Source organism: Mesoplodon bidens (genome assembly GCF_964165515.1).
Source record: "Mesoplodon bidens genome assembly, chromosome: 1".
Lineage (NCBI taxonomy): Eukaryota > Metazoa > Chordata > Mammalia > Artiodactyla > Ziphiidae > Mesoplodon > Mesoplodon bidens.
Genome location: NC_138176.1, coordinates 16761909 through 16776921, shown reverse-complemented (window position 1 = coordinate 16776921; position 15013 = coordinate 16761909). Strand labels below are relative to the sequence as shown.

General features: G+C 41.3%; 1 protein-coding gene across 1 annotated transcript in view; it reads right to left on the bottom strand.

The window, feature by feature from the left end:
- ABLIM1 (actin binding LIM protein 1) overlaps positions 1-15013 on the bottom strand; it is a 186393-nt gene that overhangs the window by 10870 nt on the left and 160510 nt on the right. The window contains exons 15-19 of the mRNA XM_081228323.1: positions 10197-10301; positions 8452-8499; positions 5321-5461; positions 2573-2664; positions 1273-1384 (exon numbers count right to left, since the gene is read on the bottom strand). Of these exons, the coding sequence (XP_081084449.1) occupies positions 1273-1384; positions 2573-2664; positions 5321-5461; positions 8452-8499; positions 10197-10301 (498 nt within the window). The remainder of the gene's footprint in view (positions 1-1272; positions 1385-2572; positions 2665-5320; positions 5462-8451; positions 8500-10196; positions 10302-15013) is intronic.

Below are 15013 nucleotides of genomic sequence, written 5' to 3'. Positions count from 1 at the left end.
ACAACAGATTTTCAGAATTGGAAGGAACTCTAAAGATTACTAAACTACCTAATCCAAGATTAATGCCAGTGACACATCTATGAGAAGTAGCAGGGCATTCCGGTTAAGGGTGTGGGCTCTGGGGTTATAATACTTGGACTCCTAAACCTTAGTTTTGGTAGTTATCAGCAATGTGACATCAGGTAAGTTACTTAAACTTCCCTTTACTTGTCTCCTGATCTACAAAATGGGGAAGATGAAAATAATCATAATATCATCTACCTCATTGGTATGTTGTGAAGATTAAATGAAATAATGTTTAGCATAGGAAACACTAAACACATGTTTAAAGGAATCCTCAGGAGAGAAAATTATGCACTAGTTCACAACATGTGAGAAGATATCTTGTGGGTTAAAAGAGAACAGGCTTATGAAAAGTATAAGCAGGGGAAATATACCGAAAGACTATTTCAGCCCAGTATATAAGGAATCTCTTTCAAAAGTACCAACAACAGCACTGTTAGCCCTCAGCTCTTACACTGAATATAGTAAAGTCATAATACTTCGAAAAAATTGTTCACGCTCTCTACAGTTAAAAAGCATTCTGGGGCTTCCCCGGTGGCGCAGTGGTTGAGAGTCTGCCTGCCGATGCAGGGGACATGGGTTCGTGCCCTGGTCCGGGAGGATCCCACATGCCGCGGAGCGGCTGGGCCCGTGAGCCATGGCCGCTGAGCCTGCGCGCCCAGAGCCTGTGCTCCGCAACGGGAGAGGCCACAACAGTGAGAGGCCCGCGTACCGCAAAAAAAAAAAAAAAAAGCATTCTGTTCTTGGACTTCCCTGGCGGTCCAGTGGTTAAGACTCTATGCTTCCACTGCAGGGGGCATGCGTTCAGTCCCTGGTTGGGGAACTAATGCCGCACAGCGCAACCAAATCAAAAAAACAATTATAAAAAGCATTCTGTTCTCTATGAGGATTTTCTTTTTGCTGCTTCCCTCTGAGATGTATGTTCTAGAAGGTAGACCCAGCACAAGGGAACTGACCCCTCTTGGTTCTTGAGACCCTCCAAAGGCTCCCCCTATTTCCAACAGGAAGGAAACACACATTTAAGGAAGAGCTGTGGCAGGCCCTTAAGCTAAGGTGACATGACATAGGATTCTTACACTTCCTTTCCTATGGAACGCTCTGCAGACTCCACCAGAAACCACCCTGCCTCTCCTGGAACCGTCAAAATAGGCTCCTTGCAGGCAGGTGGCCAGCTGCTGGCTCAGGGAAGGAGGTGGGTCTGCTGCTCACCTGAGTTGATGGAAGAATCATAGCGCCCGGCGGCCAGGGAGGACCTCTCCCGGCTCTCCCTCTCCTTCTCCATCTCTTCTTTCAGTATCAACTGGCCCAGGCCCGAGTTGAGCTATTCATAGAGAAAAGAAAAATGAAAGCAAAGCCCACAATTACTTTTAGGGAACTGAAGTTTCTTTTTAGGAGATCCTGCAAGAAGTTCCTGACTCTGGAGAGGGCTGAGGCATATTGTCCCAGAGCCTGGTGGCTCCCCAAAAGGTCAGCCAGGTTTTGGACCTTGAACCCACCATAGCCCCTTCAATGTCTAGGCTCTGTTGCCCTAAACCAGGCTCCACATCAGAAGAATGTTCTCCCTCCTTTGCCCTCCCCGCAAAGCGCCAGCAGGTAGACTCAGGAGGGCAACGTGTGAGTATGTACAGATTTTTGATGTGGGAAGGGAAGACTGGGGATAGTAGCCTTTAAAGATAAATTACACTGATTTGTTTAAAAACAGGGAAAAAAATAATGCACGCTCCTTGTACAGATTTTAGAAAATCCAGAAGGAAAGAATAGCCCATAATCCACCACTCAGAGATAACCCCCATTTACATTCTGATCTGTATCTATCCAGTATTTTTCTATGCACATAATATACAAAACTGGGAACACATAATAAAAGTAACTTTGTATATAACGAGTATCGTGTGCATTCCCCATGTGATTAAGTATCTTTGGAAAATGACCCTTACTGGTAGGAGGTGATCATTTCTCGGCTCCCTCAACCCCAGGCCTTCTGGGATGCTGTGGGCCTATGCTGGAGACAGAGGGTATAATGAGGATGTCTTAGTGACAGCCCATTTTATCCCCTCTCTCTTGGCCCAGATGTACACACACAAGGTCCTGTGAGTCCTGAGGAAAGAATTGGAGAAAGGCTCTTTCCCAGGGGAATTCCTTCAGCAGAGCCTGCGTGAGGGCAGGAAGTGTTGTACCACCTCGGAGTGCACTTCGGCTTTACCTGGCCTTTCAGCATCCTTTCGACACATGCACCACACCCACACACCCCACACAGAGTCTCGCTCTCCTCGAAAAGGCCCAAACATTCCGTGTCTCTCTGACCTCCAGGTCACGTCTTCCAGAACCCGCTAAGTATTCTGCCTTATTACAGTCACTAGATGCCCATCGTCTCTCCCACCGGACAGGAAGCCCCTGAGGGCTGGGAGTACCTCCTGCTCATCTTGGTGGCTTGCCCACAGCAATCATTCAGTAACGTGGATCGACAGAACCGAAGTGAAGACTGAAGCAAAGTAGTTTAAGGACAAACCTTCATTAATTGCTCCTCTTGTAGCTGCCGGCGTCTCAGGAACTCCTCGTCATCTTCCTCTCTGCCGCTAGATCTGCGTCTCATGTCAGCTCCTAAGTCCACAGCAAAGACAACCTCTCACGTTAGCCTCACAGCCAGGGGAGCTCAAGGGACTAGTCCACCTGTGCTCAACGTGTCAGGCGGGCAAAGTCAGCAGTGGTCTTCAAAATTCGTGAACAACACATGGGAAAAAAGTGTCTGCCACCAGTTCAGCTGGTTTCTTGAGACAACGGGCCCCGTTCGACAAGCCAGTCCACAAATGTGATTCAGTAAGGCATGCCTCCCAACAATCTGATCTGCTCAATTAGAACTCGGTTTGCCATTATGATTGGGTCTAAGTCATCCCACTGGCCACTGGTCAGAGCTTCCATAGTAGGTGGGAGGGGCATCTACGGTTATTATTTTGATGTCCCTGAGGTCATTGTTCAAATACAGAGGAAGCCAAATTCATCTAGATACCATCAAATAGGTGAGACACTCTCTTGTGATGAATTTAAAAATCTTGTTTTCTTTTTCTGAATACTTAGGTTTGTCACCATACCATCACCCTGTCTTCTACCTCCAATAAATTCATTACGAAGCATGCTTCAGTGGTTAAGACTCCACGCTCCCAATGCAGGGGGGCCCAGGTTCGATCCCTGGTCGGGGAACTAAATCCCACATGCATGCCACAACTAAGAGTTTGCATGCCACAACTAAGGAGCCCATGTGTCGCAACTAAGAAGGCAGCAAGTCACAACTAAGAAGCTCTCAAGCCACAACTAAGGAACCCACCTGCTGCAACTAAGACCCAGTGCAACCAAATAAATAAATATTTTTAAAAAAAGAAAAAAGAAGCATGCTTTATTTTTCTTTGAGGGGATGGGTCTCTAATGTTTCCTTGCTCTCAATCTTTCGGAAAATGGTCACAAAAGAGTTTTATACTAATGGGCCAATAAAAAGGGTTAATGCAGCTAAAAAGTTACTTATTTCAGTATAATAGAGCAGATCATGTACAATTTTTAAGCTTCCTGGAAAAGGGGAGATGGAGGGGAAAGGAGGAATCTGTCTGAATGGCTGGAAAATTAAGATAATTATCACTTTTCCTAAGTGGCTTGGACTAATTTAGCTGTGGGAGGAGATGGGAAAGCCTGCTAATCTAATCAAAATAAACTCTAACTCATACCTTCAGGGTTTGATCAGTTGGATTAATGGACCAGAAGCTTTCTTCATTTTGGAACCCCAAACTATTTAGTGATGACAGGTGGTAACAACAAAATATTAATTCTCCCCCAAAGTTTAGCTGTTTAATGTCCCTGCTATGCAACACGACTGAACTAGGAACCTCAGCGGCCCCAAGAACTGCCTGAAGGACGTGGACCAGCAGAAAAAAAAAGCTGACAACTGAGTCTTAGTTTCTAAAATCATGAATATCAACGTGAATTTTCTCTCTTTAATCTACGCTAACAAAAATGAATAGACATAAGGTTTCAAGAACTAGATACATCTTAAGTCAACATAACATATAGAATACTTGTGAATAATGAAACCAGGAGGTATAATAGATTTTTCCTTCAACTATTTCTATAGATATCAATTGCTTTAAAATCCACTTCTATTGCTTGTAAAAGTTATCCCAAAAATAACTTGGCGAAAAATAGCAGGCTGAAGAAAATTTGGGAATTTTGGAAAATTGAAGGCCTTTTAGGTTGTCAACAGAAATGTGATAAGATAGTCATATCTTTGTAAAGCTGACTCACTAAATTTTCAGTACTAGCTTCTGAGTTTGCTAATACCATTTTTTAGGGCCAAGTGATTTCACTAATGACAAAACAGTAAACACACAGACACAGTTCTAAAGCATAAATGTGTGGTTCAAAGCAAAGAATGAAACAGCTCAAATGTGACATTTCAGCACAGAAGTCATGGAAATGACAGATGTGAAATCATGTAACTTTACATGAGTAATATTCCAGAACACCTGCTACTCTGTAACAGCCCTTCTTAGTAATGGAGAACATGATCAGGCAAGAAAAATGAAAGAGCTTCAGTGTTAAGACTGGTTGTTAAGAGAATTATAATTACAACCCAGAAATCGTCTAAAACAAACTTAATTCAAAGAAGTCACACTTCTGTGGACACTCAGTAAATCCACCCACTATGCTCTAACTATATAGAACGAAGTTCTTGGCAGGAGGCTTTGATTCAACTATGCTCAAAAGAGTTACTGGGGCTTCCCTGGTGGTGCAGTGGTTGGGAGTCCACCTGCCAATGCAGGGGACATGGGTTCGTGCTGTGGTCCGGGAGGATCCCACGTGCCGCGGAGCGGCTGGGCCCACGAGCCATGGCTGCTGAGCCTGCACGTCTGGAGCCTGTGCTCCACAGCGGGAGAGGCCACAACAGTGAGAGTCCCACGTACCACACACACACACACAAAAAAAAGGGTTACTGACTTTACAATAATAACTGAGAGTCCAGGCAAAACACCCGTTTTAGACCAGTTCTGCACCTCACTGGGTTTGGTTAGCACAAGGCTCTGGTGGTTGGGTTTTTGAAGCATTCTGCACACACGTTAACACTACCTTAGTTCTTTTCACTGTTCTAACTCTTGGTCATACTTTTCTTAAAAAATCTTCACACTAGGACACATTTCCTTGCATATTTTTAAGCACTGTATTTTGAGATCTCCTAGCAATTTGTCCATTTGGCTTAGCTGCTACAGTTGCATACCTATGGCGGCAAGTGAGGGGGGACCAGGCCAGTGGTCCGTCTCAATCTTTGGTATCTCGCTGGGGTCTGGAGCCTGGGCTGCTGGGAACTTGGAAAACTTGATGATGTCTTCTGAAGACTTGCTCTGGGCTGCCAAGGCAGCTGCATCTGGATGAGAATCAGGGGCAGCTTAGCTATCGGTCTGTAAGGCCGTGGTAGTACAATCCTCTTACATAGTTTTCTTGTGCTCTGGCAAAAAGTGTGAACTCCAGAGAGCTGTTTATCACCATTATCAATCACCCAGTCACTAATAGTTCCTAGTGACAACTCGACTCATCCTCACGTTCTGCCAGAAGCAAAACTTCATTCTACATCTGAAAAATCTTGTTCCAGAGCTGTGCTGTCCAATACTAGCTCAAGCTACATGTGGCTATTTACATTTAAATTAATACAATTAAATAAAATTAAAATTCAGTTCCTCAGTGGCACTAGCCACATTTTATGTGATCCATACCTACACGTGATTAGCGGCTACTGTATTGGACAGTATACTTATAAAACATTTCCATCATTACGGAAAGTTCCACTGGACAATTCTAGAGCAATTAGAAATCTGAATCTAGTTAATTTGAAATTAAAGAGGTTAGTGAAAAGCATGACATTGTCATTTGACTGTAGGTGTTAATCACAAGAGAGTTGGTTGGCTTTGAGTTTTTGTGGCTTCTTAGCCGGTTTGTGGCTTCTTGGTCCGTTTCATTTCAATCCTTGCCTATTGTATATGTGTCCTTGATTCCTAGGTGAAATGGCAGCAGGAAAATCCACTGTCAGCTTGCAGGAATTTAGCCTTGAGACTTGGGTTTGCCATACCCACTCGTTGTTTTGTTCAAGGGGCTGCATATACAAATGAGTCATCCAGCTTTAAAACCACAAAAGCCAGAATAGGAGCAGCATTAGTTCACAGAGTTCTTAATGGCTGTGCTTATAGGTGGAGTCATTGGCTTAGAGCCCCAAATGGAATCACAGAAATGGAGCAAAACAAACCAGGTTAAATGGTCAGTCCCTGATTCTGGCTAATTTTGCAAGCTGACCTGGGACGTTACTAAACATTTCACAATATATTTATAATGCTATAAATAAAATTTGCCCCCTTCCCTGGGCTCACAGATTTTTAAATCTGGAAGTAACTTTTTGAATTTTCTTCTCCAATTTCACATTTTTAAAGTAACTTTCTGGGTCTCAATTTGCTTAAGTAACTTGACTGAGGTCGCCCTACATAATAATAAGGGGTAAATTCTCAGCCAGGCATGGAACAGTGTTTTTCTGAATTTCTAACCTCATGAGAATAAAAGATAAAATCAGCTTGGAAAACACTGCACACTATATCCTCTTCTTAAAGAAGGACAATATGTGTTAGCATATTAAAGACTAAGAAGTGTGACTTTATTTAAGTCTAGCATTTTCCAAATGCACAGGGTATAGACACCAGTCTTTGGTATGACATCTATTTCTATCACAGAGAACTGCTCTTTTGCAGAATGTCCTTTGGGATGTACCGCTCTGGTTGTGCTACTCTTGATTACAAGAGACTTAAAGAAAGTAAAGAGTAAAGTCAAAGTCAATTTCACAGAAAGAAGCAAACTAATCTCTTCCAAATAAATAACCTAACATTATCCTATCTTTTTAAATCTTAATTATTTGATTATTTTTATTTGGAGAGGCAGGGTCTTAGAGATTTTAGTATTTTAAAAAAAGTCTCTAAACTGATAAATCAAACTGGGAATCTTCTTCTTAAATTAAAAAAAAATTTTTTTTTAAAGCCAGACTTCAAACAGTACTTACGCATTAGAATTGGTGAAGTCAGTAAACATTCACATGTTAATGAGTGGGTGAGAAGACATTAAACCATAAAAAAAAAAGCAAACAAAAACAAGGTTAAGAAACTTAAAAAAGCAAGCACATGGTGTAAACTCAAAAAAAAAAAAAACACCACAGATGAAGAAAAAAAAAATCACAGTTCTAGAACCGTTACAATACATACATTCTTTTCCCCCTAGAATGTTGGCCTGAAGTTTTTTTCCTTTTTGCATTTTCAACTTTATTTGCTTTTCATGTCATCCTAAGCCTTTAGGACTCATTAATATCAACTGGATTCTAAAGGCAGCCTTCAAATTTCCAGGCACAATTTGTGTATAATTTTCTGAAATCACCTGGAGACCAGTCTTGGCTTTCTACCCATTCACAAAGATTTATAGCAGCTGAATCTATAGAGAACTAATAATGTTGGAGGGAAATGTGATTTACAAAGAGTAATATGATTTCCTGGGTTTAAAAATTCTATATTCCCAGAAAAGGAAAACACAATTATAAATCCACATCAGTGGTTCTTAGTTTGCAGGAATTTCAGAGACAAGCTGGCCTAATGTACTGGTTTTTGCAGATGAGAAAACTGAAGGACAGAGGTTACATCTCTGATATCACAGAACCGTTTAGCTGAAGAGCTGGGATCAAGGCTAGGGCCTCTGTCTCAGCATGAGTCCCATCCCCTCTACCACAGGGTGCAGACATCTGCATGCCCCATCGGAAACTGGGGAACTGGACATTCAGGCTGATGGAAACTTGGTCACGTTAATTTTTTTTGGCCACGCGGCTTGCAGTATCTTAGTTCCCTGACCAGAGATCGAACCTGTGCCCCCTGCAATGGAAGCACAGAGTCCTAACCACTGGAACGCCAGGGAATTCCCTTGATCAAATTAATTTTTAGGTAGCTAGCCTTCACTAGTTTTAATTAGTTAAACTAACTGCAAGCTCATCAAAATTATCAGAGAGGTTGGTTAAATTATTTGATGGCCCCCCAAAAAAGTCTTGTTAGGGAGTTTGTGAATTACTGTGTGACTGTAGCTTTCCCTCTCTATGAGTGAAATGATACATGGTTTGATGGGCTCAGAAATAAGCTAGGAGTTTCCTAATCAAGCTAAGTGTTCTCTATCTAGGAAAACCGACTTCATAATATTTGCATCATAGGAGACCATAAAGGCATAATACACTGGACGCCCCAGTTCCCAAAAGCAGCAGCAGGTAAGCCTTTCAGAGGACAGTGAAGAGTTCAGCTGACGTTGCTACTTAAAAGCTACGCGGAGGAAAGCGGGTTTTACCATGCTGTTTGTAGATGGGTGGTTTTCGGTAAATGTTGATCCCTTGATCTGTGGAAATGAAAAGCAAAGGTGTGTGATTATGGGGAGCCATCCACCGATGGGAAAAACAGATCAACCAAGAGGCAAACCAAACTGAAGATTCTCCAACAAAAATAACCCAGAAGGTTAACTTTGTATTACAAAGATTGAGGTTACTGGAAGAAGAAATTACAGGCATGAGTGAATTACCATAGACATGTGACATGGAATCCTTTGTAATACATCTTAGGATATAGAGAGATGTCATTCACTCATGAGCCATTTATTTCAAATATACACTTCACTAAAAGTGGGGTTAAAACAGGAAGAAATGCAAGCAGTGCAGATACTGTGATGGTGAGGAAGACATAACCAGTTTGGGGAAGATCCCCAAACTGCTACTGTCTTGAAATTGAGCTCCCAGTAGAGACCAGTGGCTCAATTTACTTTTCAACTAATGAGTGGAAGAGTGGAAAGCGATGTAGTGAAATTAAGAGTATATTTTTGTAAAACATAGAAACAATTTTTAGGTGCGAGGCTAGTCTGATGTATTGACGGGATGTTTGACAAAATCCTAGTGTGTATAGGCCAAATTTTACAAAAGAAAGGAAAAATAAAGAGATGCCAAATATTATTCATATATTTATATAGAACCCCATTTGATGATGCAACCATTAAACTTTGACTGCAAATACTCAGGAGGTTTCAAAAGGTTTCCCCAGAATCTTGGGCACTGGATCCTGGTTGGGCATTCTTCATGAAAAAAGTTGCAAACGTACAACAATGATTTTCAAGGTTCGATGAAACTTCATTTATATATATATTTTAAAGGCAGTCCTATCTCAGTGGTATGAATCCCATTGAACTTTCCTCTGTTCAAACTTCTAGGTAAGTTTGGAATGCAAAAGAGAAAAACTACTACAGATTCCAAATATGTATGCTAACATTAACATAATGGGTAATTTATTAAACCACTTTCAGTAGCTAAAAGAAGCAAAACAATGTACTTCTGATGGAAAAATAATATCATGACTTCTGATGGCCAATCTTGCCTTCACAAAGATTGTGAGCTGACCCTAAATATTAAGATACTGATGGGTTCTGATTTTTCCAGTTCCTGATGGCAAATTACTATTCGTACCATGACAGCAAAGCTTATAGCACCAAGCCTAAATTGCAAGATGTCTTTGTGGGCTATGGAGGTGGTTCGTTAATTACACACTGCAGAAAGACCCTCCAAATGACCCCATTTTTCAGCTCTCTGAAAAGTCCATAGAAAGAATCTCCACACTGGAGACAGATAAAATAAAAGTACTCTCAAGAACGCTGTGGTTCAGTCTTTATGCTGAGAAGATAACTAGATTGCCATTGTGTTAGACAATGGCACTAAACCACAGAGTGGTATCTCAGAAGGTACTAATATAAGGGTAAAATTAAAAATTTTGTCAAAACAAGACAAAACAAAGCAACTCAACCCTTATTCCTTCACCCTCTGCCTCCCATCCCCCTTCAAAAATTTTAGAGAAAATGTAAACCTTCAATACAATCCTGGCATCTCCCATACAAAGCTTTTGAAAGGCCCTCTAGGTCAGATCCTGCAATTTAGGGTTTGTCAGCTGTGAGCATCTCAATTAAAAGAGCATGAGAAATGGAGACGAGACAGAGGCGACAAGGCTACATTCTGCACGGTGACAGGACACCAAGACACAGACCATGTCAGCTCCTACCTGGAACATGGAAATGTTTAGGGGCCTGAGCGTAAGTTGGAGTGAGAGGGCGGCTGTCTGGCCGATAAGGGAGAGGGGAGTTCCGGCCGCTGGATGGCTCATTGCCTCCAATGAGAAGAATGGAGAAAACAAAATGAGAGAAGGGAGAGCAAGAAAGAAAACAAAGCTAGCATAATAAAAATTCAAAATGAACAAACCGGAAGGAGGTACATCAAAAAGGAGAAACCAAAGAAACAAACTCTGTTCATCAACTTGGCTCACAAAAGTGACTGGTATAAGGTTGACTTTTCCAAAAGAGAGATTTGAGTTCAAGTGGAACTAGGTTAAAAGCAGTGAGCGGTAAGATGCATCATTCCAATGGCATGCGGTTGAAGGCTGTGAGCTGGCAGCAAACTGATTAGATGGAAAGTACATTAAGAAGAATGGAAAGTCACTTGCTAATGATTCAGGGTCAGTTGTCAGATGGTTACAACCCAAGCATGTAAAGGGGTGGGATATGCAAACCCCAAAACAATCACTTCCAGGCATAATGGCAGAGGCTGGCAATCAGAATCTATTTCTCTGAATGGGAGGCTGAGTCTGGGAACCTGTGTGGTCCTTCCTCTGAGCAACACAAAGTGCCTTCATTGTAGCCTATGTTTCTGTTGCTTCACTTTGAAATACACACAGTAGAGTCAGACCCCTTTCTTCCAGGTACTTTGGGACCACTTATACTTCTCTCCACCTTTCTCTTAAAAGAGGCTCTACCCAGTCTAAAAATTCCATCAGTGAGACATTTACTGAGCATCTACTATGGCTGGGCAGTGAGCTTCGATTGAGGCTAAGTAGGTGAATAAGATGTGGTGCCTGGCTGCAAGGGGCTCAGGGTCTACCTAAGGAGACAGACTTATAAGCAACAAGTACACGTAATACCACGTAAGTGCTTACTCGGGGGTATGAGAAAAGTTCTATGGCACTCACGTGAAGGTGCCATTGATTTTTCAGAAAGGCTACAGAAAGATGCTAGAATTGAGTTGGTCATTGAAGAGTAAGCTCACCAGGTGGATGGGTGGCTGGAGGGGTGAGAAGGTCCAGATCCTAGGGAGCTGGAACATCACGGGGAAGGAAGGGCCACGGTGTGTGGGAGCAACAGGATGGGCCTCTGCGGCTGGGCAGCACGGCGTTCTTGGAGGGGGGAGTGGGGAAGAGCCTGCAACGTGCTGGTGGGCTTGGCTGCAAAAGCCTTGAGGACCCCCCCATAGCCACCATCATTCCCTCAGATAAGAACTGCAGGGTGAACTGAGACTTGTGCAAAATCGGAAAGAGTTCAGCTCTTACCCTACTGTCCTCCTTCTCCATGACTGAACGAACATCCGGGCAAGAATACACCAGAAGATATAGGACTATCAAAAGTTAATGAATTAGTAAGGTAATTACTTTTATGATTGAGTTGTAAGGGTTCTTTACATATTCTGGATAACAAGTTTCTTATCGGACATATGATTTGCAAATATTTTCTCCCACTTTGTGGTTGTCTTTTACCTTCTTGATAGTGTCCTTTGAAGCACAAAAGTTTTAAATTTTGATAAAGTCCAATTTATCTATCAGTTAAGGCTAACAATTTTAAATAAATCATAGATCTTCAGAAAATAGAGCAGGAGTCAATTTTTTTTTTCTCTCTCTCTCTCTCTTTTTTTTTTTACTTTGTCTTAAATTTTTTTTAAAAATTGAGATACAACTGACATATAACATTATATTAGTTTTAGGTGTACAAGAGCCAATTTCTTCAAGTAAATCAAACTGTTCTAAATCTGGCCAGTAATGCACTAAAGATGTCAATTGCTGGAGTCTCAAAATAACATGTTCAATAGAGTTTTAATTTTTTGATATGTATAGTTTTAGATAACCAGAGCACAGATCTGTACCAAATGGGCAGTAAGATATTCAGAATATGAGATCTGAATTTGTTACTGTCTCAGATTTAGAGTCCAGGTTTTTGGTTATCATGTTCTAAAACTTTTGTCCTTTTTTCTTTTTTTGTTTCAAGAGTCAGTTTAGCATCTAGCTCCCAATATATCATATGCTGACTTTACTAAAGTGAGATATTAGCTCCTAAAAATTATGAAGTTTCACCTACAACCACTGATCTATTAAAAAGCTCATTTAAAGAGAAAGTTACCTCATTTACTATCACTCTCCTAAAGAGTAATAACCAGCTCGTGTCTGAAAAAATTAATATAAAAAACACAGGTAGAGGCAAGCAGGGGAAGGAAGAATACAGTTTACGTTTAGAAGAGAATCCTGCTTTAAACCTAAGGCTGAATCAGAACTAGATCTCATTTACCTCTGTGTGTTCAACACAGTGCCTGGCCACGACTAAGTGCTTAATAAATGTCTGTGAATGCATGACTGAAGTAGGCCAACTAATTAATTCTACAGCAATGATGACCTAATATAGTGAGCACCACTGCAGGATCAACCATCATCTTTCTCTTAATTATAGGCAGCCAGATGCTAGGACACAGCAATGGGATCACAATAGTACCTTTTTTTCTTTTTTTTAAAAAAATAGCTTTCCCTATAGTTGATCCTTAATAACCCCAATTTAATTGTTTCACTTCAGAAGAATTCTTTACTCCTACAAACATTAGAGATTATTCACAAGAGTAATCCATATTTAAAAAACAGAATAATTCTTGTGGGCTATTCTCAAAGAAAGTTCTAGACTCAACTTTCTTGCTTTATTTGAGTTTTTTTTTCTGAAGACCTTGCATATCTTGAACACTGGTGCTACTGCTTTGGAACCACACTACTCCCTGCCCTTAATCCTGCACCTCTAACCTTCCTGTACTTGTAGAACATCAGATTTTCGGGGGAGGGGAATGTTCTCACAGGTTTTGGTTATAATATCCAATCAGACGAAACTCCATTAAATTTGTTCTGATAGGTACTAGCCAGGGTCCCGCACACACAAAAATAGCTGTATATATGGGACATCAAGGTTTAAGGTCATTAGAATTAGCATTTGCCCAAGTATTCTATCATTAAGATGCTCTGCTGCCCAGTGGCAGTAGAAACCCATCACTTCCATGGTTGACGGCTCTCAAAGGCTATGGAACGACTGTCTGATTTCCCACAAGGTGTATTCTGGCTGAATGCTGTCTCCAGTTGGGCAGAGTTTTTTACTTAGCAGCATATCTTCTGCAACCACCGACCTTTCTAGTGGCTAGAAAAAATGCTAGTATGTTCAAGTCTTTGTAAGTAGATTTAACTCTATAATCATTTAAAATCTCCCACGAGACATTTAAAAACACTAGGTAAACAGCTACTCAGCAACACACCCACCTAAGTGACCCCTGCATAGTATGATTTCTAAACATCACAACGGCTCATTGGGGAAAAGGTCTCAGAGTACATAACGTTGCTAGGTACCAAATTCTTAGTCCTTGAAATGCGAAAGGCATTAAACATTTTGGCATTAACAAACAAATTCTCAAGATGAGGCCTTTTCTAAGTTAAACACCCTTTCTTTAAGTGATAAAACGTTTCACTCTATCCTGGATGGAAATGACTGATGAAGGCCCTAAAAGGTTATTTTCGTGCTTAGTTCACTACTCAGGCAAAGTGATGTATAAGCCATCAGATGAAATATCATATACGGAAGGTATCATCATCATCGTCATCATCATCATCATCATCTATCAGCCTGGAGTTGACATTGTTTAAAAATCATATAATAGTGTATATATCATATACTATTGTATATATCACACTCATAGCCATTTTGTTCCTTTAAATAAGTCCTTGCATTGGTTCATCTAAGTTGTTAGTGATCTTAGCTCCTGGGGTGAGAAGCTACTGTATATATAGTACATTTCTTGGTCTTCATTTTTAGCTCCTTCCAAGTCAGCCCAATAGGCCAATTTTTCAGTCCTTGGGAGATCATTCACTGAAGGATTCCCACTGTACTTAAATTCAAATGCTCTGTCCTACTTTTATTCTTCTTTTCGCCACCATGAGAGCCTCAGTGACAAATTCTGAGACAAGTCAATCTAAATGGCAATGCTTGCGTCTGCTGTGGGAAACTGCTGGCAACACTTAGCTTCTGGACTCTAAGTGCTTGTGCTCCAAAATATAAATTCTGAGGGGACCTTAAAGTTGGCAGCATCTAGAATGTCATGGCAGAGTTTCAAGATTACTGGTCCTTGTCTAAAGCTTCAATAAACGTTATGGTTTCCTTCAGCAAGTGTCAAATACATATTTGGATCATAGCAACTCATATCTATGGCAAAACAAGGAAGACGTCTTTCAAAGAGACTTAATATATGTAGCCCTCCTGTTTGCAAATCTGATTCATGGACACAGAAGGTAATATCTAACAGTATCTCAAAGGGGAAGGAAGAGAAACTCTGCAAACATGGCACAAAGCCCAAAACAAGGTGAAAATAGTTTTTCCAAGTAGGCATGCACTTGTCCAAATGGCCCAACAATGATATACTGATATAGAATGAAGCTGCAAGGAAGGTCAGAGAACAGAAATAAAAAACACAATGGAAAACAAGATGGGCATTACAGAAAATGGATGGGGAAGCCAATGAGATAGAGAGAAAGCTGGTGATGTGCATCTCAGCTCTACACCCATGCAGGTGTCCTGAGCTCCATGGACCCTGGGGGCCTGGGCCACATGCGTCTGAAATAAGGGCCAAGAATTGGACTTGGGCAATGGGAGGTGGGCTTCTGGCTGCCAGAGGGGCAAGGGGACCCCTGCTTTCAGCTACACCTTCCTGAGATGGACATCCTACCCTGGGGTCCTCAAGCTCCTTGGCTTACATTTGTTT